Below are 25,868 nucleotides of genomic sequence, written 5' to 3' on the forward strand. Positions count from 1 at the left end.
ATTAGAAGTTATTTCGCTACGTCGGCTGTAAGTACAGTGAGTGGACCCATAAGTTAGATATCTATCACGCAACGCATTTGTTGTAAAGTCCGGTGTTTAGTAAGGTCAGCACTGAATGTGAGGTAGAATAGGTCTGTTAATTATATATACAGAGAATTTTATTCATGTTTATTTTTTTTGTTAGTGCAATATATTATTTTATTTTATTATTGATTTCTTCTTATCTGCAATTGTGTTTGCTGTATCCAGAGGATATTTCTTTTGATCTTACTTGTAACGTTTGCTGAATTTTGTAAAGGAAAAAGTAAAGTGTTCTTGAACTGATCTGCTGAGTATGACTGTATCTGGTTGTATACACAAGATGTATGATATGGTTATGGTTGGGGGGAGGGGGTTATTAAGCCAATGTGGTTTCCCCCCCCTTCTCAAAAATGTTCGGTGCTCTTGGGCATTTCACTGTGCTGCCGGGGGGGGGGGGGGGTGTCAAGGTCCCCACCAAAACTTAGACCGAACCTACGCCCTTGCCTAGTGCTAACATTAGCTAGCACAATATGCTACCGGGGATCACGGCAGACAAAATATGTGACTGTCGTCATAAGTTGAGTAAGATTTCCTCTTTGAAACAGGGTGGACACTTTAGAAGCTGCTAAACGGTGTAAGATTACTTACCATTCACATTCTGTGTCCCGTCACCGAAGCCCTGCAGTTCGGGACAGAGTTCTGAGATCTCAGGGAGTCATCCGCTTTAGTCAGCGCTAACCAATCGGAACACGTCTTACATCGCTCGTCCTTAAGCCCCGCCCAGAATGTTCATGTAAGCTTCCCCAAAGCAAATAAAGTTGTATAAGCAAGAAAACGAATGGGCTCTTTGCACCTCAGCTTCCGCGTTCGGGGTAAAGCGGCTCGATTGTTTCCGATCCAATACAAATATCATTTACAATAGGTGCTTGTAGTGCTTGGCCAAGGTTTGTACATCGATCAGAAGCCCCAACAAGTCAGCTGGAGAAAGGTTTTAAGATGTTCGCCTCGTTATACATTCACTGACATGAATGTGAGTTTTACTTAAACTTTGTGGCTAACATTAACGTTAGCTTATGCTAGTAGGCAATATTCTCGGACATTGTTCTTGTAAAATGTGCTATTTAAGTATCTAAACATTCTAAAGGACAATGTATTTATCTTATTTTCAAGTATATTATGTGTGTTTATTGCCGTTAGTGTCACAGACTAACGGGGGAGGTTACGGTTCGGGCTTTTTACTTCCGAAGCCTGACGAAGCTCAACAAGCCTCATAGCTTAACAGTAGCGCAGCTCTGGTGTCAGAGATCTGGTTCAGCTGTTCAGGTTCAAAGTTGCTGCTTTTAGAAAATATGACTGTGTCTTTTAAGGTCTCCGTGTTATTTCGTTTTATTACCTTTGCATGTTTCTTGTGAAGAGCTCAGATAGGACGGTGTTTACAGCAGTATGTACAGGCGGATCAGTTGTTCGGCTGTCTGGCTCTGGTCTGCTCTCTCGTTCCCATAAACTCTTTCTGGCTGAATATAGAAGTGATTCCATGTAAATAACTCAGGGAGGCTCCTTTATTTACCATCCGTATCCCCGGTAGTTTTAGGCTGATCCGGAGTGAAGTGAAGACTGCAAACTTTGCTGTGCGGCGTTAGCTGGTAGCGACAGATATTTACAAGCCAACTTCTTAATTCAGGATGGCTTGGAAATTAACGAAAACTTAAAAGCCCATTATATTAGGAAGACAACAATGTTAATAGTATTGTTTTTTTGCATCTGAAATACGACTTAGTCTTTTCTACCAGTCATGGTAACTCGAAGCGGAAAAAAGTGAGCCGCATTAGCTCCTGGAGATGTGACGTCAACGCCTTAGGTGCAAAGAGCCCATTCAACCAAAAACTTAGAAAAAGTTTCAACCAAAAAAAAAGCGACTCAACCAAAAAAAAGAGACTCAACCAAAAAAAAGAGACTCAACCAAAAAAAAGAGTTTCAACCAAAAAAAAAGAGACTCAACCAAAAAAAGAAGTTTCAACCAAAAAAAAGAGACTCAACCAAAAACAAAAAAAAAAGTTAAAAAAAAAAAAAAAACTTAGTGATTTTTGCTTTGACATGATTTTTTTTTTTTTGATTGAATAATTGTGAAACAAAACTAACTCCATATCGTTCAACCCCTAGTAGAGACATCTGTGTCTCGGTCATCTGTCCTTAAACTTCTAGTGTTTTCTCAGTAGGGAGAAGCTCAGGTTCAGCATTTTGTGTTTTCTGCTGGTTTTATGTTTTCTTGTGTTTGTCAGAAGCTTCTTGTTTGAAAGACTGAGATGTTTGATGTCAAAATTCCAGACAAAACCCACCTGCCTTTAAGAAGTGTTTAGTTTCCAGAAAAATTTTGAGGTTCTACTGGAATCAGGTTCCTCTGATCCTCTGAACACATGATGAGAACCATTTCCCATCATACTGGATTACAGTAACTTCACAGGACAGTTACTGGAACTGGATCACTGGGATTGACTGGTTGTAGTTTCTCTCTCCAGAAGTCCAGAAGATGGAAAACATGGATCTAAAGAAGGACAGAGCAGAACCTCCAGGATCCATCAGTCCATCTATGAAGAGTGACCAATCCAAACCAGAACCTCTAGACTTCAGAAATAAACCTGGACCCTCAAATAGAAAGTAAGAAACCAGTTTCTAACTGATTCATGTGAATCTATAGAGATAAAATATAAATATTAGCTGGTTGATCTTCAGTGTTTAAAGAAAAAAACAACTTAATTTTTTTGTATATTTAAAGTTAGACATTAAGGATGTTGGTCAGTAAATCAGAGTTGCATGAAAGCAAAAACTACCAAGAATGTGAGGAGAAATGACTCAGATTGTCTCTGAACTCGATGTTGCAGCAACTAATCGATTCTTTACTCTTCAATGACTTTTTACATCATTAGTCCACTCGTCACAATCATGTCACAAAACAGATTTTTCCAAGAAGATGAACTAGGTGATTTTGTCAGTTTAAAATCTATGAAAATATAAATAACTCACCAAAGAGGAACTGCAAACTGCGTTAAAGTCTACCAAAGTAGGGGGTCACATGGTGCAGCGATCCCGAGTTGCAGTCCCAAGTTGAACTCTGTTCTCAGGTCCTCTGCTGCTTATCTCTTCCACCTCTCTGTCCACTTCCGGTAAGATTACTGTCAAGTAAAGGCGACTAGTGCTGAAAAAAACTCTTACAAAAACAGACTAGCCCAGGTGAAAAAAAGTATACCTAAGTATATTTCAAACATACTTACATTTGTGAAAGTACACTTTAAGTATACCAAGTATTAAGTGTACTACCTATAAATATATCTGAAGTATACTAAAAGTATGCTTGTACCAATTTCGAAATTATAACTTTAAATACACTTAAGCATAATTGTACCAAAATACACTTTTAATATATTAAATAAAAGTATACTTTAAGTGAACAAAATATATATTTGCCCAAGTGTAAATATACACTGCTCAAGTATATTAAAAATATTTTTAAAATATATTTTGTGTATATTTTTAAATATATGCTCAAAATAGAATTTTTTCAAAATTTTATTTAAATTTTTTTAAAAACTACTTTAAATTATTAATTTCACTATGTTTTAAATTTTTACTTTCTTTATTTAACCGGGTGAACCCAGTTGAGATCCAGATCTCATTTTCAAGAGGGACCTGGGCAGAAGTCTGCAACACGCAGCAACCTGGTTGCAAAATAAAATAATTAATACATACGCACAATAATGTCTTTAAGGCACCTATAGAGTACTTTTCATGTAATTTTTAGGCATATTTTTTAAGCACCTAAAAAGTATGCGTTTTTAGGTGCTTAGTAATCTTTTACTATTTTTGTTAAAATTGCAAAGAATAAAAAAATGATAATCATGATGTAATGTTTAAGAAAGTACCCAATCCATTTTCAGATGTATAAGATCTATAATCAACAGGATTAGCTCCAGTTCACACTCCAGACCAGATGGTGGCAGTATTGCACACTTTCATTTAAAAAATAAAAACACCATAAAGAGAAGAAAAAACTTGAACGCAGGGGCAGATAACAGACGTTCAAATTCGTCATTTTTACTCACATAATATTGCCTTAAAAGTAGAGAGGGCCTTGACAATGGGCTCTTTGCACCTAAGGCGTTGACGTCACATCTCCAGGAGCTAATGCGGCTCACTTTTTTCCGCTTTGAGTTACCATGACTGCTAGAAAAGACTAAGTCGTATTTCAGATGCAAAAAAACAATACTATTAACATTGTTGTCTTCCTAATATAATGGGCTTTTAAGTTTTCGTTAATTTCCAAGCGATCCTGAATTAAGAAGATGGCTTGTAAATATCTGTCGCTACCAGCTAACGCCGCACAGCAAAGTTTGCAGCCTTCACTTCACTCCGGATCAGCCTAAAACTACCGGGGATACGGATGGTAAATAAAGGAGCCTCCCTGAGTTATTTCCATGGAATCACTTCTATATTCAGCCTGAAAGAGTTTATGGGAACGAGAGAGCAGACCAGAGCCAGACAGCCGAGCAACTGATCCGCCTGTACATACTGCTGTAAACACCGTCCTATCTGAGCTCTTCACAAGAAACATGCAAAGGTAATAAAACGAAATAACACGGAGACATGAAGCAACACGGTGATATTTTTCTAAAAGCAGCAACTTTGAACCTGAACAGCTGAACCAGATCTCTGACACCAGAGCTGCGCTACTGTCAAGCTATGAGGCTTGTTGAGCTCCGTCAGGCTTCGGAAGTAAAAAGTCCGAACCGTAACCTAACCCCGTTAGTCTGTGACACTAACGACAATAAACACACATAATATACTTGAAAATAAGATAAATACATTGTCCGTTAGAATGTTTAGATACTTAAATAGCACATTTTACAAGAACAATGTCCGAGAATATTGCCTACTAGCATAAGCTAACGTTAATGTTAGCCACAAAGTTTAAGTAAAACTCACCTTCGTGTCAGTGAATGTATAACGAGGCGAACATCTTAAAACCTTTCTCCAGCTGACTTGTTGGGGCTTCGGATCGATGTACAAACCTTGGCCAAGCCCTGCAAGCACCTAATGTAAATGATATTTGTATTGGATCGGAAACAATCGAGCCGCTTTACCCCGAACGCGGAAGCTGAGGTGCAAAGAGCCCATAGTTACTGATTTTGGTAAATTCAAACTGGTGATGTCCTAGTCCAAGTTAGACGACAACACAACGAGACGACAACACAACGGGACAACAACCGATGGAAATGAAATGTGTGTCACAAAAGGAGCCCGGGGGGACGACAGCAGGTAAGTTTGCTTATTAATTATCTTCGTTTAATTATAAACAGTGCAGTAAAGATATATAACTTACATTGGTTTCTTAAATAATTATTTTATTAATTTTATTGTGACTTGTACGATTATTACTATAGGAATCATTCAGCTTCATGTTATAACTGCATGGAGGCTGTTTGTTGTGACTTATACTTTAATTCATAAACTAACCTGGTTTTAATTAAGCTCCGACCATAAGACAGAGACTTTGATATTGTGAGGTTGTTCTTATAACTTGTTCATCAATGTTTTTATCTTCAACATATGTTTGCAGTCTAAGCAAATGAAGATGAAAGAGGAAGCCAGAGAAATCAAGTGTTAAGAAACCTAAAGACTTTCCTGTCTCAGAAGAGGCTCTGACACCACCAGATTAATAAGGTTGAACCTCCACATCGTCTTCATGTTTTTTTTGTTTGTTTTTTTTTAAATGAGGAGCTAGCTACATTTTCAACAACAAAAACTGGTGTGTTACCAACACCAAGTGCTTAATAAACATGATTTGATTTAAAGATAACTGGAAAGAAATTTTCTGTTCTTGTTAATCTAACATTTCTCTTTCATACATTTTATTTGTTGTTGGCTTTCAGGGCTCTGTGATGGACTGGTGACCTGTCCAGGGTGAACCCTGCCTCTCATCTGATGACTGCTAGAGATGGGCACCACCAGCCCCCCTCACTCATGTTAGGAACATACCAGCAGTGTTATGAAGTGTCATTCAGTATATAATGACAATTTTAATGAGAATTTGCTTTAAAAGTTTGATGACAAGTGTTATGTTTATGACAGTGTCATGCCAGTCTTATGCACACCCATCAAGTAAAGTGTTACCAAAATGGTAATATATTGAAAGCACAATGTAATTATAATTTTTGTTCTTTAAGGTAATAACTTTCATGTTTTTTGTCACACTTAAATTTTCATGTTCATTGTGTTCACCTTTGATGTGTAAACTGATAATTTATGTAAAGTTCATAAAGTTCTAAGTAAAATTGGACAATTTTAAAATGTCGGTAATAAAACAAAATATTTGAATTACCTTGAACATCTTGTGTAATTAATCTTTCCTTGTAATTGTAGCCTAAAACAAAGTACTGTAGTGTAGTTATGCATATAATGTACAAAATAGGAAAGTAGGAATAAAGATGAATTATGAGTAATTAAAATTGTAGTTTATTAGTAATAGCAGTAAATCAAAACTAAAAATTAAGTGTAATTTAAATACATTACTAATATATTAACAGTATATTTAAAATATAAGTATATTAAAAGTATATTTTTAATATAATTCTATGACAGAATTAGTACACTCAAAATATATAAATAGTACATAAAAAATTATACTTAAAGTATACTAAGTACAACTTGAAGTTGTTCCAAAAAAGTTTGTTAAAGTATATACTAAGTGTCATGTTGGTGTCGAGTTTTCTAACCCACATGCAGAAACACTCCAGAGACAGGGAATACAAATGTGAGATTTATTTACAGTGAATGTTTAAACAACAAAATGGAATCCAGGGTTCGTCTGGCTGGTCACAGAAAAACTAGGGAAGGACAGAGATGATTAGTCCTGATCCAGGGAATAGTGGTTTGGTGGAGATCGAGGGTTCTACCTGTTCCGGGAGAGTTTTGGGCCCGGAGAGGATCTTGAGGATCCAGAGGCTGGTCAGCGGGTTGAGGACTGAGGACAGTGGAGGCGGCGGCGGAGGACGGACAGGCAGACTTTGGGCGACTCGAGGGTGGTCGTAGGCCTGGAAACTCAGTCCAGGGTAGCTGCGAACACAGAGACAGGAGGTGGTCAGAATCGGAACAGGTCTAGGGTCAAATTGCTCACGGTAAGCCGGTACCATTACTAGCTAACACTCTGGCAGAGAAGTGTCAGCATCCTCCTCCACTTATACTCCTCTAGATGAGTGATGAGAACAGGTGTGCAGCCGCTGACTCATCTCAGGCTCCCTCTGGTGGAGAAAAGCTGACAAAACCTCAGGATCCCGACACTAAGTATACTAAATATTGTAATTTAATACTATTTAAATACTATTAAAACATACTAAGCACAAAAAAAGTTGTTCCAAAATAGCACAGTTTAAGTACATCAATCAAAGTATGCTAAAGTATGTTAAAATTTAGTATACTAACTAAAGTATACTTTTTTTTTTTACTAGGGAGCAGAATAATGTGCAGCGTGATATTGGTCTGTTTTTATCATCCAACTTATCAGTTGGATGATAAGTTGGATCCAACTGATCCAGGTTAGCAGCGTAGAGCTGCTAACCTGGCAGCTCTACGCTCTTATAAAAAGTCTGACAACATCTAGAATCAGATCTACCTGCATTGGAGGATCTGACAAATACTATGCCTGCCATTGTCTGCATGTTGATTCTTCCTGCAAAATCAGAGAGTTGCTGGCGGTGTTGCAACATTATCAGAGGAGCATCCTGCTGTGCATCGGGGCAAAGGAGCAGCAGGATTCTGAAATGAACTGTAATCAAATCGGATCCATTTGTAATAAGTTCAGTTTATGACGTTCAAATGTGGTTAATGTGATAATTTGACTCATGATTTCAGCTATCCAAGATGAGTATACTGGTCACCAGAACCAGCTTCGGTGTTTAAAAAAAATTGAAAAAGACTCGACTTTGTGCAGTTTTTGATCCACAGTCACAGAAGTCAAGTTTATTTGTACAGAACATTTCAGCAACATGGCAGGTTCAAAGTTCTTTACATCATAAATAAAAAGTCATAGAACAGACAGTCAGAATTACATTTTGTCAAATGTTATTATACATCAGGATATTGATTAATGTTTCATTGATTGTAAATCAAAGCAACTGTAACCAGGTGGGTTTTTAGTCAAGATTTAAAGGAAATCAGTGTTGCAACTGTTTTCTGGTTTTCTGGAAGTTAGTTCCAGATTTGTGGTACATAGATGCTGGATGCTGCTTCTCCATGTTTGGTTCTGGGGATGTAGAGTAGAACCAGAACCAGTCTGAATGTTTCACTCTGGAGCTTTAAACCTTCTGCTACTCTGCAGCAGTTTATGTTCAGAGCTTCTTCACTGGTTTTTATCTCAAAGTTTCTCACTGATTGACATGATCTGAATAACAATATGTTTGTGTTTCAGAGGTCAGAACCACAGACAGAGAGCAGAACCTCCAGGATCCAGCTGTCCCTCCATGAGGAGTGACTTGTCCAAACATACTCCTCCAAACTTCAGTTCTGAATCTGGACCATCAGAACCAGAGTAAGAAACCAGTTTCTAACTGATGCATGTGACTCTGCAGAGCAGGACCAGTTATAGGCATGGATAGATGAGGGGCCAGGCAGAAATGTGAAGGGGGCATCATTATGTGTACATATTATGTTCCATAATATTTACTGACATTACTGACTACTGTTTGATTCATGGGATTGGGATAAACTGTGTCCAATTCCACAAAAAACCTTGAAATTAAATAATGAACAACCAACATCATGACATTTATCTACTTGGATGGTGATTATGCAGTTATGCATCTTAAACTAATTTGGTTGATTAGCTAATTTAAACACCTGCTCTACTGATTATTTGTCAGTTAGTGTGAGTCGCCTTATTTTAACTGAACCAAAGCAAACTGAACTGTACAGCACATCTATGTGTTAAGATTATTAAAGTCAAGCAAACATCACTGACTGACTTCCTTCTCCCTCACTATTAGCATGTCCACATAATGCCCTGCCATAGTATAAGGCTCTTTATAAAGAGCTTAAATCAATGCAAACTGGGGCTGAGTCATGTTTAATGGTGTTCCACCATTAAAGAAGGATCCATCTTTCTCTTCTGTAATCCAGATTACAGTCAGTTTCTCTTTTCTTTCAGCCTCTGATGGATCAGTTTTCTACTCTGGCTCAGACAGAATAATGATTATTGTCCCAGAACAGATTCAGATGGACAAATACAACAAAAAGAAGATCAGTCATGAACCAGATATAATATCATGAAGAACTTCAAACCAGATCATCAATGTTCTGAGGTTCTGTTTTGACCCAGTTTCTGGTCCTTTGTGATAGACCTTCATAAACATCTTCAACTTCCTTTGGGCAGCTCCAGCCTGTTAGTGAAATATTTCACTGATAAAGAAATATCTTCACAGGAGCAGCGTTGGTGAGGAGGAGCAGTCGTCCTTCTGTGCTTTGTGTCAGGAGGTTCTGATGGATCCGGTTTCTACCAGCTGTGGACACTGGTTCTGCAAACAGTGCATCGGGTCCTACTGGGACCAGTCTGCTCCATCTGGACCCTCCTCCTGCCCCCATTGTGGGAAACCACCCAGAACAGGAGCTGGACTGTTGACAGCCAATCAGAGCAGCTGTGCTCCAGGTGAAACTGAACACCTCCACTCAGAGACTCCTGTCATCACTGTTGAACCAGATCCACGTCTTTAGTTCAAATTTGGAAATTTAATGTATAAAAGTATTTTTGTGATCAATTTGATCAATTAATTAATTATCTAATTATTAATTAGTAAGTCGATTACTGACTTCTACTTGAAGTCAGTAGATTACTGACTTCAAGTAGAAGTCAATAATCTAATTAAGTTACTCTTTCGAGGAATAATCAGTAATCTGATTAGCTACTTTTTCAAAGTAACTATGCCATCACTGGTTTTGAGTTACCAAATTGCTCAGTTGCCCATTTGGTTAATCCAGCCTTGCTGAGAAAGACTTTTGTTCTACTTTTATTAGTTTTTCTGCTAGAAAATTGGAGCTGAAAAAAACAACAGCAAATGAAGCTGAAGTTGGCTTCTGGTTGTAGCTTTTAATTCGGGAAATGACTAATGGACAATTCTGTGTAGTTTCTTATTATCTTGAACATCTTTAATCTGACCGACTTCAAAAACTAAAATTCTTGAAATCTGGTGTGAATTGTTTTCTACACAAAGGCCAGAATATCTAAAACCAAGTTTGTAGGGTTTTTTTGTAAACCTATGTTTTGATTTTTGAAGCTTTAATACAGGTTGATTTCAGTTCTTTATGTGTCTGGACCATAATCATTCATTTCACTGGGCAGAAAATGACTTAAGCTTTGTGATAGAGGTCACTGAAAAGCTTACTGGTTCAAGGCTGGTTGAGGTTCAGCCTTACAGATGGTGGTAAATGTAGAATTCATTAAGGTGTTATATTACTGAGAAGCTTCTTCAGGGTGTGGACAGTTTGTGAGGTCCAGATGGTGTTGGAGAACAATCAGGCAGATGAATGTGAGGGTAGCAGAGCTGCAGCAGACAACAGAGGAGTGGAAGAACATCTAGAGGAGTGGAAACCAACAAGGTATCCTTCAACCATGGAGGCACAAAAATCACAAGAGGTGAACCAGAGAAAGATTACTGGAAACATAAACTAGATACTATAACGAGGAGGAAAAATCAAAGGTAACGAGTGGCTTGACTTTACGCAGGAAGACTGATCATCAGGCAATGAGAGGTTGTCTGCCAACTCCTGGATATTACCTGGAAAGTTTCACTAATCACAAACTTAACGTATTCTGCTATTAATGTAGAATAATCTAGACCACATTTTAAGAGTGTAAGTATTTTTAGCTTTTAAACTCAGGCAGATTAAAGATGCTCAAGGTGGAAACATTAGGTGGCCCTTTAGCCATTTCCTGAATTGTAAGCTAAATTAGAAGCCAACTTCAGCTTAGCAGAGTCCAAACTGTTGAGTTTGATTTCATGAATGAGAAGCAAGATGCCAAAACAACCCATACAGCCTTAAACCTAAACTAAGAGGAGCTGCGCCCTCTGCTGGATGTTGTGTTTCCATCAGAACCGGTGTGATTTAGCCATGATTTGGTGCCAAAACAGCAGTGGCCTCAGAAACACAGCACTAACCCTTCAGGATAATAAAAAGTGACAGAGACTTTCAATTTGATACATGAGTTTATTCAGTCATTTGCTAAAATTTTGTCTATTTTTGCAACTCCCACGTGGGCACTTGCCAAGTATTTTGAATAGTTTCAACTGTAAATATCTCAATACACTTAAAATAAGATGAAATCTTAAAGGTATTTTTTCAGCAAAATATAGAAACTTGTTTTAACTCCATATTTGTTGAACACTGATCAATCATATCTATAGTTTTCTATATTTTTAAACTTGTTTGAAGAAAGGTGTTTTTCCAGTTTGTTACTTTTTTATGGAGTTAACATTTTTCAAGCGACACTGAGATAGCTCAAACAGATTTGAAAGATAAAACTGTAAATCAAAATGGATCAACAGCAGCAACTTGAACTTAAATAGAAAATATTTTTAATACACAACTGTAAGTTAAACAAAAATTTGGAATATATAGTTTGAAAACCTAAAAGAAAACAAGGAAACTGTTTTATGTTTTTTTATGTTGCTCACATGTTTGTGTTCTTTTGCTCTTTAGCAAATGATAAACCAGCAGTTTAAATGTTTTCTCTGGTCTGTGGTCACGAATGCACCCCCACCCTTCACTGCTCCAGTAGCTGAACCTCGTACTGGTCCCATTGTGTTCTTTGTTTTATTCTAGTTTCTGTAATCACATCATCAGTGTTACATGTTCAACCCAACTACCTACTGTTAAGGAAGAAATTTCTAAAATAGTTAACTTTGGAAAAAGTTTGGCTCTCTCTTCCTCTGGATCCCAGGTCCTCTCGGCGGGCCACGTGTAGCCACAAGGAAAACAACAATGCGTGTTGACGTCACAGAATTACAGAGTTTAATAAACTTACACCAGAAACTGCAGAACAACGGAGACATACATTCATTTACCTGACATAAATGGAAAGAAGAAAAGAAAAGCAAAGACGTGCAAAGATATCTTTGGAGAGTTGCAAGAGCAAATCTGATTTGTTACTTCTGTGTAGAAAGTTTTATCCTCTTGTATTTAATTTATTCAAATATTTAATTTATTCAAATAAGGCGTCCCTTTGCTCCTCCAACCAGGCGCTATCTCTGACCCCTTTTACCTGACAACCATTTATGTCAGGTAAATTTATGTCATTTACCTGACATAAATGGAAAGAAGAAAAGAAAAGCAAAGACGTGCAAAGATATCTTTGGAGAGTTGCAAGAGCAAATCTGATTTGTTACTTCTGTGTAGAAAGTTTTATCCTCTTGTATTTAATTTATTCAAATAAGGCGTCCCTTTGCTCCTCCAACCAGGCGCTATCTCTGACCCCTTATCTGAAGCCTAAAACCCCTGCCGTGTTTACGGCCTTTCACAGATGAGTGTGAAAAGCTAGAACTTCCACTGTATTGTTTTCCCACAGACAAAAGGCAGTTCAAACAATCCTAGCAAACCATCTGCTGTATCTACAAGTAAAATAAAGGTCAAAGAGCCAGAATATGTTAGTGATTTTAAAACTACAATTAGGCCATTTGAATCAAGACATGTTAAATTTTAAAACTAGCTTATTCTAAATTTATTTTCTCAACACTACTGGGTTTGCTTTGAAGTGGCTCTGTTTTCAGCCCTTTGTGATAAATGCTTTAAAACTGATCATCTTAAAGCGGTAGGTCATCTTGTTGCATGAAGACAAAAGTTGAAAAAACAACCTACTGTAAAACTGCTTTAACGGAAAGGGTGAAAGAATGTCTAAGAGACAGAAACCTTTATTTACTCTTGCAACATAAAACAGATTACAGTACAAATATTTACAGTATGAATGCAAAATGTAATAATTCTAACAATCCATTGGAACAAATCAGTCCAATTTTTAAAGAACAGTCTGTAATTGTTCTTTAAAAAATCTAATACAGTCACTGTCTGAGAAAAGCCATTTTAAATGTGAATACTACCTTTTTTTCATTAAGACTGGAAAATGCTGGGATTAAAACATTTTTCTGTCTCTTTTCCTCTTCTGGAGCTGTTATTTGTTGGAGAATGTCAGATGGAAACAGTAAAATAAGAACAATGGTGACATGATGCAGAAGAGCTGATGTTCCTTAAAGCTGCTGCATACTATGGTCCAGATGGTCTTATTCCAACTTTATCACTAAATCATGTTTAATTTTTTACTTCAGCTTTCTTTTCTTCTGTGTTTCAGCAGATGTTGGTCTGCAGGAGGATCTACAGAAACATAAGATCAGTCTGAAAACAAGATGTGAATGTGTGACTGAAGGAAGTGATGAAACAGGAAATAGAACCCTCCTCAACAGGATCTACACTGATCTCTTCATCACAGAGGGACAGAGTGAAGAGGTTAACACCCAACATGAGGTGAAGCAGCTGGAGAGAGCTTCCAAGATCCAGAAGTACCATGGATCTGCAATCAAGTGCCACGACATCTTTAAAGCCTTCCCTGATCAACATGGAGCCATCAGAGTGGTTCTGACCAACGGTGTCGCTGGTGTTGGAAAAACCTTCTCAGTGCAGAAGTTCACTCTGGACTGGGCCGAGGGCTTGGAGAACCAAGATGTCAGTGTGGTGGTTCTGCTTTCGTTCAGGGAGCTGAACTTGATCAGAGATGAGCAGCACAGTCTTCTCACACTGCTCCATGATTTCCATCCAACACTCCAGAAGCTCCCAGCAGAGCAGCTGGCTAAATGCAAACTGCTCTTCATCTTTGATGGTCTGGATGAAAGCAGACTTTCACTGGACTTCAACAACAGTCCGCTGGTTTCTGACATCACACAAAAGTCATCAGTCAACATTCTGCTGATGAACCTCATCAAGGGGAACCTGCTTCCCTCAGCTCTCATCTGGATAACTTCCAGACCTGCAGCAGCCAATCAGATCCCTCCTTCATATGTTTCCAGGGTAACAGAAGTACGAGGCTTCACCGATGCCCAGAAGGAGGAGTACTTCAAGAAGAGGTTCAGTGATGAAGAGTTGTCCAGCAGAATCATCTCCCACATCAAGACCTGCAGGAGCCTCCACACCATGTGTGGAATCCCAGTCTTCTGCTGGATCACTGCTACAGTTCTGGAGAACATGTTGACCTCAGAACAGAGAGTAGAGCTGCCCAAGACCATGACTGACATGTACTCACACTTCCTGCTGGTCCAGACAAAGAGGAAGAAGAACAAGTACCATGGAGGACCTGAGACAAGTCCACAGGAGCTGATGGAGGCTGACAGGGAAGTTCTTCTGAAGCTGGGGAGGCTGGCATTTGAACATCTTGAGAAAGGAAACATCGTGTTCTACCAAGAAGACCTGGAGCAGTGTGGACTGCATGTCACAGAGGCCTTGGTGTACTCAGGAGTTTGTACAGAGATCTTCAAAAGAGAGAATCTGATCCTCCAGAAATCAGTTTACTGCTTTGTTCATCTGAGCATTCAGGAGTTTCTGGCTGCTGTCTACATGTTTCACTGTTTCACCAGCCGGAACTCAGAGGTTATCAAGATATTCCTGGGACAAGAATACAATGGAACGTCTGTGGAGAACCTCATGGAGAAAGTCATGACGAAATCCCTCAGCAGTAAAAATGGCCACCTGGACCTGTTTGTCCGCTTCCTTCATGGTCTCACTGTGGAGTCCAACCAGAGACTCTTAGAGGACTTGCTGGGTCAGACAGAGAACAGTCCAGAAACCATCCAGAGAATCATCACCAACCTGAAGGAGATGAACACTGATACAATCTCTCCTGACAGAAGCATCAACATCTTCTACTGTCTGGTGGAGATGGACGACTGCTCATTTACTCAGGAGATCCAACGGTTGCTGGATTCAGGGAAGGAGCTCTCAGAGTTTGACTGTTCAGCTCTGGCCTTCATGCTGCAGATGTCAGAGGTTCTGGATGAGTTGGACCTGGAGAAGTACAACACATCAGATAGTGGACGACGGAGACTGGTTCCTGCTGTGAGGAACTGCAGAAAGGCTCGGTGAGTCCAGATGTTTTCATTGTATGAATGCGGATTCAGCACTATTGTCCTCCTGTTTCTTCTTCCTTCAAGTTGCTTCTGGATGCTTTTGATCTTTAACTATTTCCTTCATCTTTTGGACTATTTCAGCCATTCAAACATCTAAACATTCAGATCATCCAGGACAGCTGCAGCTTTTGGTTTGTAGACATTTCCAATATGGAAAGTTTTTATCAGATTTATGCTGAAATGAATAGAAAACCTTGAGAACTGAAAGATCCAATCAGCCAGAGACACATTTTATCTTTAAACTCCTCTTCAGTCAATTCACCTTTGAGGATCTTTGACTGTTTTTATAAAATCACTGTTTAGATTTGATGGAAACGTTAAAATAAACTCCAACATTTTTCTTGTTGGGCGTGGGAGGAGTTTGGAGAGGCCATGGAGAAAGACTTCCCTACGGCTTTGAGGCGATTCTGGTCCACCATCCGGCGTCTCAGGAGGGGGAAGCAGTGCAGCACCAACACTGTTTATAGTGGGGATGGTGTGCTGCTGACCTCAACTAGGGACATTGTGGGCTGGTGGGCAGAATACTTCGAAGACCTCCTTAATCCCACCAACATGCCTTCCATTGAGGAAGCTGAGCCTGGGGACTCTGGGTCAGGCTCTCCAATCTCTGGGGACGAGGTCGCCGAGGTGGTCAAAAAGCTCCTCGGTGGCAGGGCCCCGGGAGTGGATGAGATTCGCCCAGAGTTCCTTAAGGCTCTGGATGTTGTAGGGTTGTGTTGGCTGGCATGACTCTGCAACATTGCATGGACATCGGGGGAAGTTCCCCTGGATTGGCAGACTAGGGTGGTGGTCCCCCTGTTCAAAAAGGGGACCAAAGGGTGTGCTCCAATTACAGAGAGGTCATACTCTTAAGCTTCCCTGGCACGGTCTATTCAGGGGTCCTTGAGAGGAGGGTTCCATCGGATAATCGAACTATCCGATGGACAAAATTCAGGAAGAGCAGTGTGGTTTTCGTCCTGGTTGTGGAACACTGAACCAGCTCTACACCCTCGCCAGGGTCCTGGAGGGTGCATGGGAGTTCGCCCAACCGGTCTACATGTGTTTTGTGGACTTGGAGAAGGCGTTCGACAGTGTCCCTCGGGGCACAAGGTCACCTCACAAAAACAAAAATAATATATTTTAAAGAAAAAAAATCCAAATTAAAAAATTGAGATCGTGCAAATGCCTGTTTGAACAGTAGCGTGATCAGCCGGGATTTAAAGACAGATAGTGAGTCAGAGAGTCCTTTAAGTGGGGAAAGTGGACATTTATTCTAAATAGTGGAATCATGTGCAGAGGTTGTACATTTACAGAATAGAGATGCTTTCTCATAAAAGCGCATTTACAAAGCGGGTGGCTCCACTGAAAGATGACTGCATTTGTACCGGTACCGCACGGCTCTTTAAGTTTTGCTCGGAGCTCCAGGATGATCAGTCTGGGCAATCTAAACACTAATAAACTATCATTAACATTTCCCAGCAGATCAATATGATCAATCGCTCCCTCTGAATCCTTCCATTGGTAATGTTCTCCATCAGAGCCAAAGTGATCCATAATTATGTTTTGCCGTGTAACTGTGGTACAGCGCAAAGGTGTGCCCCTTTGTGCACTTACATATGTACGTGTGATTGTCTACACACCTTGATCACCTTAAAACAATCAAACTTGTCTGGAGTTCATCTGCTGATCCAACCCTGTTTTCTTTTTTAGTGAGAATGAAATTACCCCATAGATGCATTTCATGTGCTTCGGCTCAAGGACCAATGCATTACATCTTTATGAGACAAAACCTGAGGAAAAGTACTATTTACAATCGAGTGAGGTTTTCACATCTTTTTATTTTTATTTTCTTTATTTAGCTTATTATCTGAGGATAAATGCGGTTCAGTTTCATTTTTACGTTTAAACAATAAAATATTAAAACCATTAAAAAATCATTGGGTTGGTCTAAATAACATTGAATGTAGTCAGATTTCAGTGTATTTAGGTGAGTTTTGACGTTTTGTAGTTTGTTATTGTCCACAGAAAAAGTTTGCGTGGCTGCCGCACATTTTTACGCCGCAAAAAAGTGTGCTTATATATATGCAAACTTTGATGCAAAATAATTTTTTTACATGCTGACTAGTGCGTAAAATATAGCACCGCACATTTTTTGTACACACGTATTTCTAGTTACTGGGAGAACTTTGATTGCTTCACCATGAAAAATGCTGCTGGACCCACACGCTCTGTCTCTTCCCAGGGGTTTTGGTCTTCAGCTCTTTAGGAGTTTAGTAACAATTTCTTCTGACATTCAAACCTTTGTTCCTCTGAGACGATGGACAGACCACTGTAGAGACATGTGTCCCTCTTCCAACCAGTTTGTACCAGTTCCTCTCAGTTCAACAGTCTGAGAGGACGGTTCAGACCTGAAGAACCAGTAGTACCGGTTCTCCTGCTGCTCTGCAGGACGACCAGAACAATCTGAAGCTTTCAGCTGAAGCAGGTTGACGACTGTCCACTTTCTACTTTGCATCAAATCCAGCAGATGAACAGAGACAGAACTGGGAGTATCATGTGTCTGGTCTGCTCCCAGTTTCCTCTGTGGCAGCATTTAATAATCTGCTGCTGGGAGCCACGTTTCTATAGAATATACTACTATTATTGATGATGATTCTAGATGCTGCAGCAGCAGCTGGAGCAGATATTGGCCAAACAAACTCAGAGATGCCAGATGTCCACAGCAGGCTGGATTTCTTGCTCTGCTCACTTCATTTATAACTCACTTCCTGCTTGGTGGAAGATCTCAAGGATCTTCAAGCCAAGTGGTCTAGTCCAAGTCAGGTGTGAGTCAGAGCTGTGAGCAGTTCCTCCTCCTCTCCATCATCTCCAGTAGTTTCCTTCATTCAGCTCAGTCAGCCTCTTCATCAGCTGCTGCAGCTCCATCAGATGCTGCAGAGAAAACCGAACTTTCCTTCACAGATGATAGAAGATCTTTAACATCTGTCTGCAGCCGAAAGTCTGAGGACATGAAGCCTGGTCCAGAACCAGAACCTGGACTTTAATCAGGAACTGCACATATTCTCTGTCGGGTCAAACTCAGTAAATTGAAGATCAGATGTTGATCGGATGATGACATCACTGTTATCATATTTTAGTCTGTTTATGATTCAGATTGATTTCTTTAGAACTGAATTTATTTCTTCTCTTATCACAGATTTGGTGCCTGTGAGCTGAAAAAGGATGAATGTGAAGTTGTTGCCTCAGCTCTGAAGTCCAACCCAGATCTGACAGAACTGGAAATAAATCAGATCATCCTGGGAGGTCAAACCTTTGGAGATTCTGATATGAAACCTCTGTTTGAGATCCTGGAGAGTTCAGACAGTAAAGTGAAGAATCTGAGGTTTGTTTTCTCTATTTATCCAATAAAATCATTCATTAATACTTTAATGCTTAGTTTAATAATTTAATTCTAATTTTTTTTTTCAAAGCAACCTATTTAAATGTCAGAATAAAATCTCAAACATTTTGCCTTATAAATGATTTACATTCTTATTTCAGACTTTGAGATTATTTAACTTTGTTTTTCAGTTTTCTCACTTTAAATGTTTTTGACTAATGAACAAAATTAAGGAAAATACATTAAATGATCTTAATTAATTATGTAGATTTTTCAGTTTGGTTTGGGAAAGATTCAGATTGTTTTATTTCTCATTTCTGATTCTCATCTTTACATCCAGAATGAAATGTTGTTCCTCCAGAGTCGAGCCAGGGCCACATCCACAAACACTGACCAGTTCAAATAATCATTAATGACATCTAAGAAATGACTGATTGTAGAAAAGCAAATCTACATGAAATGAATGAAATTGAGGGCAAGAGCAGGTTCCTCAGCTTTGTCCTTAAGCTGTGGTTCTGTTGGGCCGGGTCAGAGAGGAACCGTCCTCTTCAGTCTGACAGCTGTCAGTCGATTGTAGTCTCGTCTCTGTGATGATGCTTCATCAGGTCACGTCTCCTTAGGAAATAATGGCCTCCATTGGGTTTCAGCAGCTTTAATAGAATCCAAGGCTATTAATGAATAAACTGAGTGGTTCTGATTCAGTTACCAAGTCAGGTTTCCAGCTGATTATCAGGAACCAGCAGCCAAAGCCTGCAGTCTACATAGGTTATTGTTCTGTGAGCCTCTGATGAGGTGAACTATTATAGAGCAATGAATAAAGGAGAGTACTATCGGTACTTTTACGGTACTATCGGAGACGAAAAATGGCCCTCTCATACACTTCCAACGGTTTTAGAAATAGTTTTTCTAAATTTTCAGATCTAGCATTAACCTTTTCCCTAAAAAAGCTTTTAGCTATTTTTCTTATTTATTGCATATGTTTAGTGCACTGAATGGAGCAAGTCAATGTAAGACAACATGCTAGTGATACCCCACATGCCACTGGCAGCATATAGGCTAACATTAGCATTTTGGCTAATTTTACCGTGTACACTAATTTTAACATACTGAATGGACTAAGTCCATAATGCTTATGATTCTCCACATGCTGTTGACCACATTTCAGCTAAACTTAGCATTGATGCTAATTTTTAGCATCAGAACACTGGATTCCAACTGATTGGCACAATTTGGCAGGCCCTGTTTAAATTTTTTCAGAAATTTTCTAGTTCCAGAAATACAGCACCGAGACTTTACAAACCTGGACTGGATTAATCTCAACTTATAACAGAATATTTAAAGCCAAATTTGTGATTTCTGAACCTTCATTGAAGGGCAATTTCACCTAATTCAGCATCTTTTAAGAGAGAAAACAAAAAACTAAAACTGGATATAACAGCAAAATAATGGAAATTTCGGATAAGGAGTTCAGTTCTCATGTGGTCCAGATGCAAAAGGAGAGCTGAAATCTCCCTTTATTGAAGTTCCACAAAACACACACTTGTCGTTATTCATCATGTTTCTTTTACATTCAGTAAAATTAATTTTCTACATTTCTATCATTTGTTCATGTTTCAGTTTTAACTGCATCCTGTTGACTTCAGCTCACATCTTTTATTCTTTATTCAGATTGTGGAACTGCAGTTTGTCTGAGTCCAGCTGGACTTCTCTGTTCTTAGCTCTGAAGTGCAACCCGTCCCATCTGACCCAACTGGAGCTCAACTGGACCAACCTGAAAGATTCTGGAGTGAAGGAGCTCTGTGGTTTTCTACAGACACCTGGCTGCAGACTGGAGATACTGATGTAAGAATTTTGTTCATTTGATATTTTTGTGAATAATTAGATATAATTGATCTGAAAATCAAAGTTCATATCTTCTGTTCTAATAAATATTTTCTGAGTTTGTTCCTGGACTTGGATCCAAAGTTTAATTTTGTAACTCAGTTACAATTACCTGTTCTGACCTGAGATCAGATACACTGTGCAGAAATCACAGAGATGTAAAGCAGGTCAAAGGTCATTCAACCCAGTCTAGAAAAGTGAATTCCAGCTCCTGGAATCTGACAGGAACAAATCAATAATCAATGATTGATGCTTCAACATTTTGATCAAAACCTGGAATGATTTTGCTGACTAAAATCCTCCAGCACAAAATGACCCAGTACCAGGTTCTGGTTGTGGTTCTGAAGTCAGCAGGTCTTTATTGAAGCAGAAGCATGTTGGCATTAATATTCATGAGAATGTTGGACTGGTTAACCTGCATCCTGTTGGCTTCAGCTCAGCTCTTTTATTCTTTATTCAGAGTGGAGTGGTGCAGTTTGTCAAAGATCAGCTGTGATTATCTGGCCTCAGCTCTGAAGTCCAACCATCTCCATCTGACAGAACTGGACCTGAGATACAACGAACTGATGGAGACAGATGTTCAGCAGCTGAAGGATCTTGTAAAGACTGTAGCGTAAGTAAAAGTTTGGAGTGAGTCCAGCTGCTGTTAACAGTATTGAACTAAACCCAGTTAGCATCAAAGCAAAGATCCAGTGTTCCCAGTAAAGCTGCAGCTTCTCAGTGTGAGGAAAATGGTTCAGGCTTCCTGGTTGGACACCGAGACAGCAATCAGCCAATCAGAGGAGCAGCAGCTTGCTGTGTTCCTGTGTTTGTGTTGATGTGAAGATGAGTGTTGTGGCTGTGTTCATTCATTAATCTGTGGCAGCAGCAGTTCATTCAGTTCAACAGTTGTTACTGATCAGGTTCATCCTGGTCACAGCTCTGAGATCAGTCTGACTGCAGCCTGGAAACCATCTACTGCAGGGGTGTCAAAGTCAAATGGACGGAGGGCCAAATAAAAAATTTAGCTACAAGCCGAGGGCCGGACTGATCGAATGTTCATTGAAATTTTTTTAAATGACTCATATAGTCTAGTGAACCTAATTGAACCTACTGAAAACCTAACAAATATATTCCAATATGATCAGATAAATAAAGCAATATTTTCTTATGGCTCTGTCAGTAATCTTTAATTTTCAACAGACACAACTGAAATATTTTTAAAATATAATTGGATTGAAATACAATAAAATAAAGTGCAAAAATCTATTAATCCACATATGTCAGAGTCAAGGCATTTAGATGTGTCGCCGGCGAATTACGGTACTGCAAATTTAGATGTGTCGCCGGCGACACATCTAAATTTGCAGTACCGTAATTCCGCCACACGTAGCGCTAAGTGGAAAAATTCCAACGGTTTCTGAAAGGGGAGACGTTGCACTTTCCAGCAAGTATCGGGTTAATACGGTAACTTCGCAGCTGCAGCTGCAGAGAATGTAATTAATCCGGGGGGCACTCGTTTAATAGACGGTATATTTCGGCAATAACTTGGTGGATATTGAAAGTTCCGGTTGTTATGGATACATGGATAAGTAATCTCACAGAACATTTAAAGAACTGCTTACAGTTCAAATAAGGAAGATATTTTTTTTCAGACGGGGTGCCGGCTTGCTGCGGTCTGCGGGCCGGTTCTAATAATAAATCAAGATCATCCCAGGGGCCGCAAAAAACCTTCTCGCGGGCCGGATGTGGCCCGCGGGCCTTGACTCTGACATATGTGATCTACTGGATGTGCTGCATCACTGACTGCTGCTGGAGAGAGGCTGAAAACACTCACTGATCTGCTCTCTCCATCCTTCTTCTCTCTGCAGGTTCTGATCTCTGTAAAGTAGAGAACGGTCTCTGTGTCCTGCTGATCCTCAGAAGTTGACGCTGCAGCAGTTTGAGTCTAAAGAGACTCTGACTGGATCATGATGACCTTTGATCTCAAAGATTTTCCTCCTGTTTATTTTCTCATGTCTGTATTCATAGATAGACTCTAGAGTTGTGGGTTTAAATGTTTATTATATAATGTATTGAGCAATACGTGTGTCCTCAGGACTATCATCATATGCTCATTGTTATTATTGTTGTTATTGTGTGCAATGCTGGGACAAACTAAATTCCCCCCCTTTAGGGGATCAACAAATTATTATTATTATTTAGTCTCTGATATTGTTTGTCTCTGTGGATCAGTAAAGATCCAATTCAAACTGGGATCCATTTAGAGGCTTCATGGAGTTTTGATCTGAACTGAATTCAACAGGAAAGTTGATCTTTTTTCTCTCCGATTCATTTTCATCCTGGAACCAGAAATGGTCTGAGAATGGAAACATGGGAATTATTTTCAGTTCAGCTTTGAATCATGAAAGACACTTCAAACCTCTTTTCTCTGCTGCTTCTTCTTCTGTTGACATGAAAATGTTCCTCAAAGCTCCACAGATAAAAAGATGCTTAACTGGAAAAGGCAGAGAAACTTCAGCTTCCATCACAGAAACCAGTTTAACCAGTTTAGAACTGGATGTCCCACAGAACGCCTGATCTTAGAGCAGTTTTCAGGAATATCAGGATTTCCCCCTGTGCATTATAAGCCTGGCGGCCCGCCATGCTTTACTAGCCCCGTGCCAGGCTAAGCATCGCTTGTTTACAGGGGAAAAAATAAAAAAATAAATCTTCTTTTTTTTTCGGATTTATCAGACAGCTGCCTCGCGCGCTGCCGCTGGTTTACCTCAGCGGGATCGCGCGCACCTCCTTTCACCACAGGCTGACGTGTATGGATATTTACATAAACCTACTGTGAGGAATTATGATCCTTTGGAGAACTCTAGGTGTTTAAAACCCGCCTCGTTAGCTCTGGTTGCGCAGCTCAATGTGAACCGCAGGAATAACTTGTAGCGAATTCAGAGGTGCGTTGTGGAGCGGTGAGAATGATTTATCTTTGTGAACGAACAATTATATGCGGCGTTTACATCTCAACACGCTGCCCAGCTGTGGCTCTGTGTCTGTTTTTCCTGTAAAGTTTATGTCTGTGGTCCCGGTTGGCCGGAGCGTTTGTGGATAACGAGCAGCGCTAACCTGATCATGCAGATTCAGCCCGGTGAGGAGCTTTAACGCTCTCCTCGGAGTCACGCATCACGCTGATTTTATATTATTTTATTATTATTTTTAGTATTATTTTTCCGGTTATACGATGCATCAAACCATATCAAATGCGTTGTGTGCTTAATGCGAACAATCTGAGAAACTCGTCCCATAAACTTAACCAACCAAAACAGTTTCTATGACAATAAAAACTCAACAGACACGAAATGGAAGAGCTACTAAAGCCACATTAGCAGCATTGAATTAAATCTCCCGTTTGTTGGGCATCTCTGCGCATTGCAGCGGATTTACTCATTGTGCAACAGGGCCAGTCCAAGGCTGCATGAGGCCTTGAGCAGACTTTGACTTAGGGGCCCACTCTTGCTGCTAAAAATATCAGCAAATATTAGTGTTTATGGGGCCCCTGAAGCCCTTGGGGGCCTGATGGAGCTTCTGACTTCATTTGAATTGAACAGAAGTGCAAATTTGTTGTTTTTAGATTAGTTGTGGGTTTAAATAACATTTTACTGGAGATGTTTTCCCGTAACATATAATTACACAGTCATACTTTTACATTTCCTGTCAACTTAACATCTTTTAATACAAAAGAACAGTAGACTGCCAGTGGACCGCCTCGACACAGGGCTTAGCAAGTTTTCTGGGGGAAACCCTGAACATCCATCATTTTATCTTAAAAATAGAATAATTTTTTATATCAAATCAAAGTCAATATATTTGACAATAAAATTATAAAAATCTAAATAATGAAGTTTTGCATCATAGTCATTGATTCTCAGAGCTCTAATATTTTCCAGTTTGTTTTGGAGGTTTACTTTTTTAACTCTATGTTTCATGTTTTACTTTGAGTTTTCTAGAGAACTTTAGGACTCGATGTGTCACATCAGGGCTTTTTACTGTGATTTTACTGATTTATTCAGACCTCAGAGAATTACTAGGTTAATGTGCTGATTGGTTCATGTTTGTTTTTCATATTTCTTCTAAAGTAATATGGGTTCCCGGGTGTTTAATTGTCAATAAAGTTTTTAATAATGTTCTTTTATAGTCCCTGGCTGTTACAATTAACAAACCCACCAAGAAACAGGGTAAAACAAAATACATACACACAAACAAACTTTGACAAAATAACCAAATCTTCAGAATAATATACATTACCAAATGCTATTCGTTTTAAGCATCTCTAAAAACACATCTCTATCGATAAAAATATTAATTCAACATTAAATTTATAAAGTGCATAGCTCTATTGCTCCCCCTCTTCCATCTGCTTTGGTCTCTTCCGTAACCTTAAAAGGTGTTCAGGCCCCCAGGTAATCTTTTAGCCTGAACACCCTGCAGAGGAAGAGACAGAGTTAAGCCACACCCACACAAAGCCTTCAAACATGTCAAACAATCACAATACTTATGTAACGGGTACCAGGGTTCCGGACCCGTTAGCAGCAGATGATGAAGCTGAAAAACAGCATTTAAGTGAGCACACGGGAGACGCAGTCTGTGTGTTACTCCAATTTCTCAACTTATTTATTAACAAACCAGCTCATCCCACCATCAATACATCCCAGTTCACAGTTCAGCAATTCACTGTATTTATAGTCTATTTAGACATATTCAATCATAAACATATTTCGTCACAATTCCATGGATGGTAACATATACCTTCAATTCATTTCATGGGCATGTATATCAAGCTACTGCACTGGCGTAAATACCTTTGAACACAAACCACTTAAAGTGAATGCACTAAATCACTGCTTAAACCTCCCAAAACTGTCCAGAATACAAACAAACCATGGAACCTGAAAACAGCTCTTTCCCGCCGCTACAGTGTGCTAACGCACTAGCATCACGGTCTGCTGACTACCTCCTCCAGCCGCTGCTGGCTCCGAAACACAACAAAGCCCGTCCTATCTCTCTCAACACATTAATACATTTTCCCAAACATTCCCCAAACAGTATAAAATAATAAAGTACTATGTTAACATAAACATTGAGGGTTATCTTCACCCAGGTCTTAAAGTAAAAGAAAATTCTGAGCCTGAAACTTATAGTTATGATAGAAATTAACTGTAGCGTTGCTATTGCCACAGTTTAATAAAAAGTGTCTTTGAATAGTGAAAACAATTGCTTCTAACAATACAATTAACAAGCTAAACATTCAAACTTAAATAAGACTTCTGTACATTTCAACTCAAAACAAAATGTAAAATGTCTGTGCCCTAACAGTTAGCCTTACAGGCAAAAATCCCTGAACATTAAATAAGAGTCCTTTCAGTCAATGTTTTTGC

The 25,868-nt window shown here is 39.3% G+C and overlaps 1 protein-coding gene across 2 annotated transcripts; it reads left to right on the top strand.

Annotated features, from left to right (window-relative positions):
* Positions 1 to 2,260: 2,260 nt before the first annotated feature.
* Positions 2,261 to 24,620, top strand: LOC148155598 (NLR family CARD domain-containing protein 3-like). 2 transcript variants are annotated; one of them, XM_088012405.1, is made up of 8 exons: positions 2,479 to 2,676; positions 8,480 to 8,599; positions 9,489 to 9,712; positions 13,406 to 15,179; positions 18,403 to 18,588; positions 20,254 to 20,427; positions 20,927 to 21,079; positions 22,317 to 24,620. In XM_088012405.1, the coding sequence occupies exons 1-8, from the start codon at positions 2,549 to 2,551 to the stop codon at positions 22,321 to 22,323; spliced, it is 2,766 nt and encodes a 921-aa protein (XP_087868531.1). In that variant the 5' UTR covers positions 2,479 to 2,548; the 3' UTR covers positions 22,324 to 24,620. The 2 variants fall into 2 exon arrangements, with proteins under 2 accessions (XP_087868532.1, XP_087868531.1); XM_088012406.1 differs by lacking the exons at positions 18,403 to 18,588; positions 20,254 to 20,427; positions 20,927 to 21,079; positions 22,317 to 24,620 and having other exon boundaries at positions 2,261 to 2,676; positions 13,406 to 15,183.
* Positions 24,621 to 25,868: the final 1,248 nt, after the last annotated feature.

This window comes from Poecilia mexicana, unplaced genomic scaffold (assembly GCF_051168715.1).
Source record: "Poecilia mexicana isolate PSO_F unplaced genomic scaffold, ASM5116871v1 scaffold_14, whole genome shotgun sequence".
Classification (NCBI taxonomy): Eukaryota; Metazoa; Chordata; class Actinopteri; order Cyprinodontiformes; family Poeciliidae; genus Poecilia; species Poecilia mexicana.

Bases quoted from the DNA above. Each gene is read 5' to 3' on its own strand.
- LOC148155598 (XM_088012405.1), top strand. From the start codon at position 2,549: ATGGAAAACATGGATCTAAAGAAGGACAGAGCAGAACCTCCAGGATCC. The intron at 15,180-18,402 runs GTGAGTCCAGAT...CTCTTATCACAG, and splicing joins AGGAACTGCAGAAAGGCTCG to ATTTGGTGCCTGTGAGCTGA. The intron at 20,428-20,926 runs GTAAGAATTTTG...TTCTTTATTCAG, and splicing joins TGCAGACTGGAGATACTGAT to AGTGGAGTGGTGCAGTTTGT.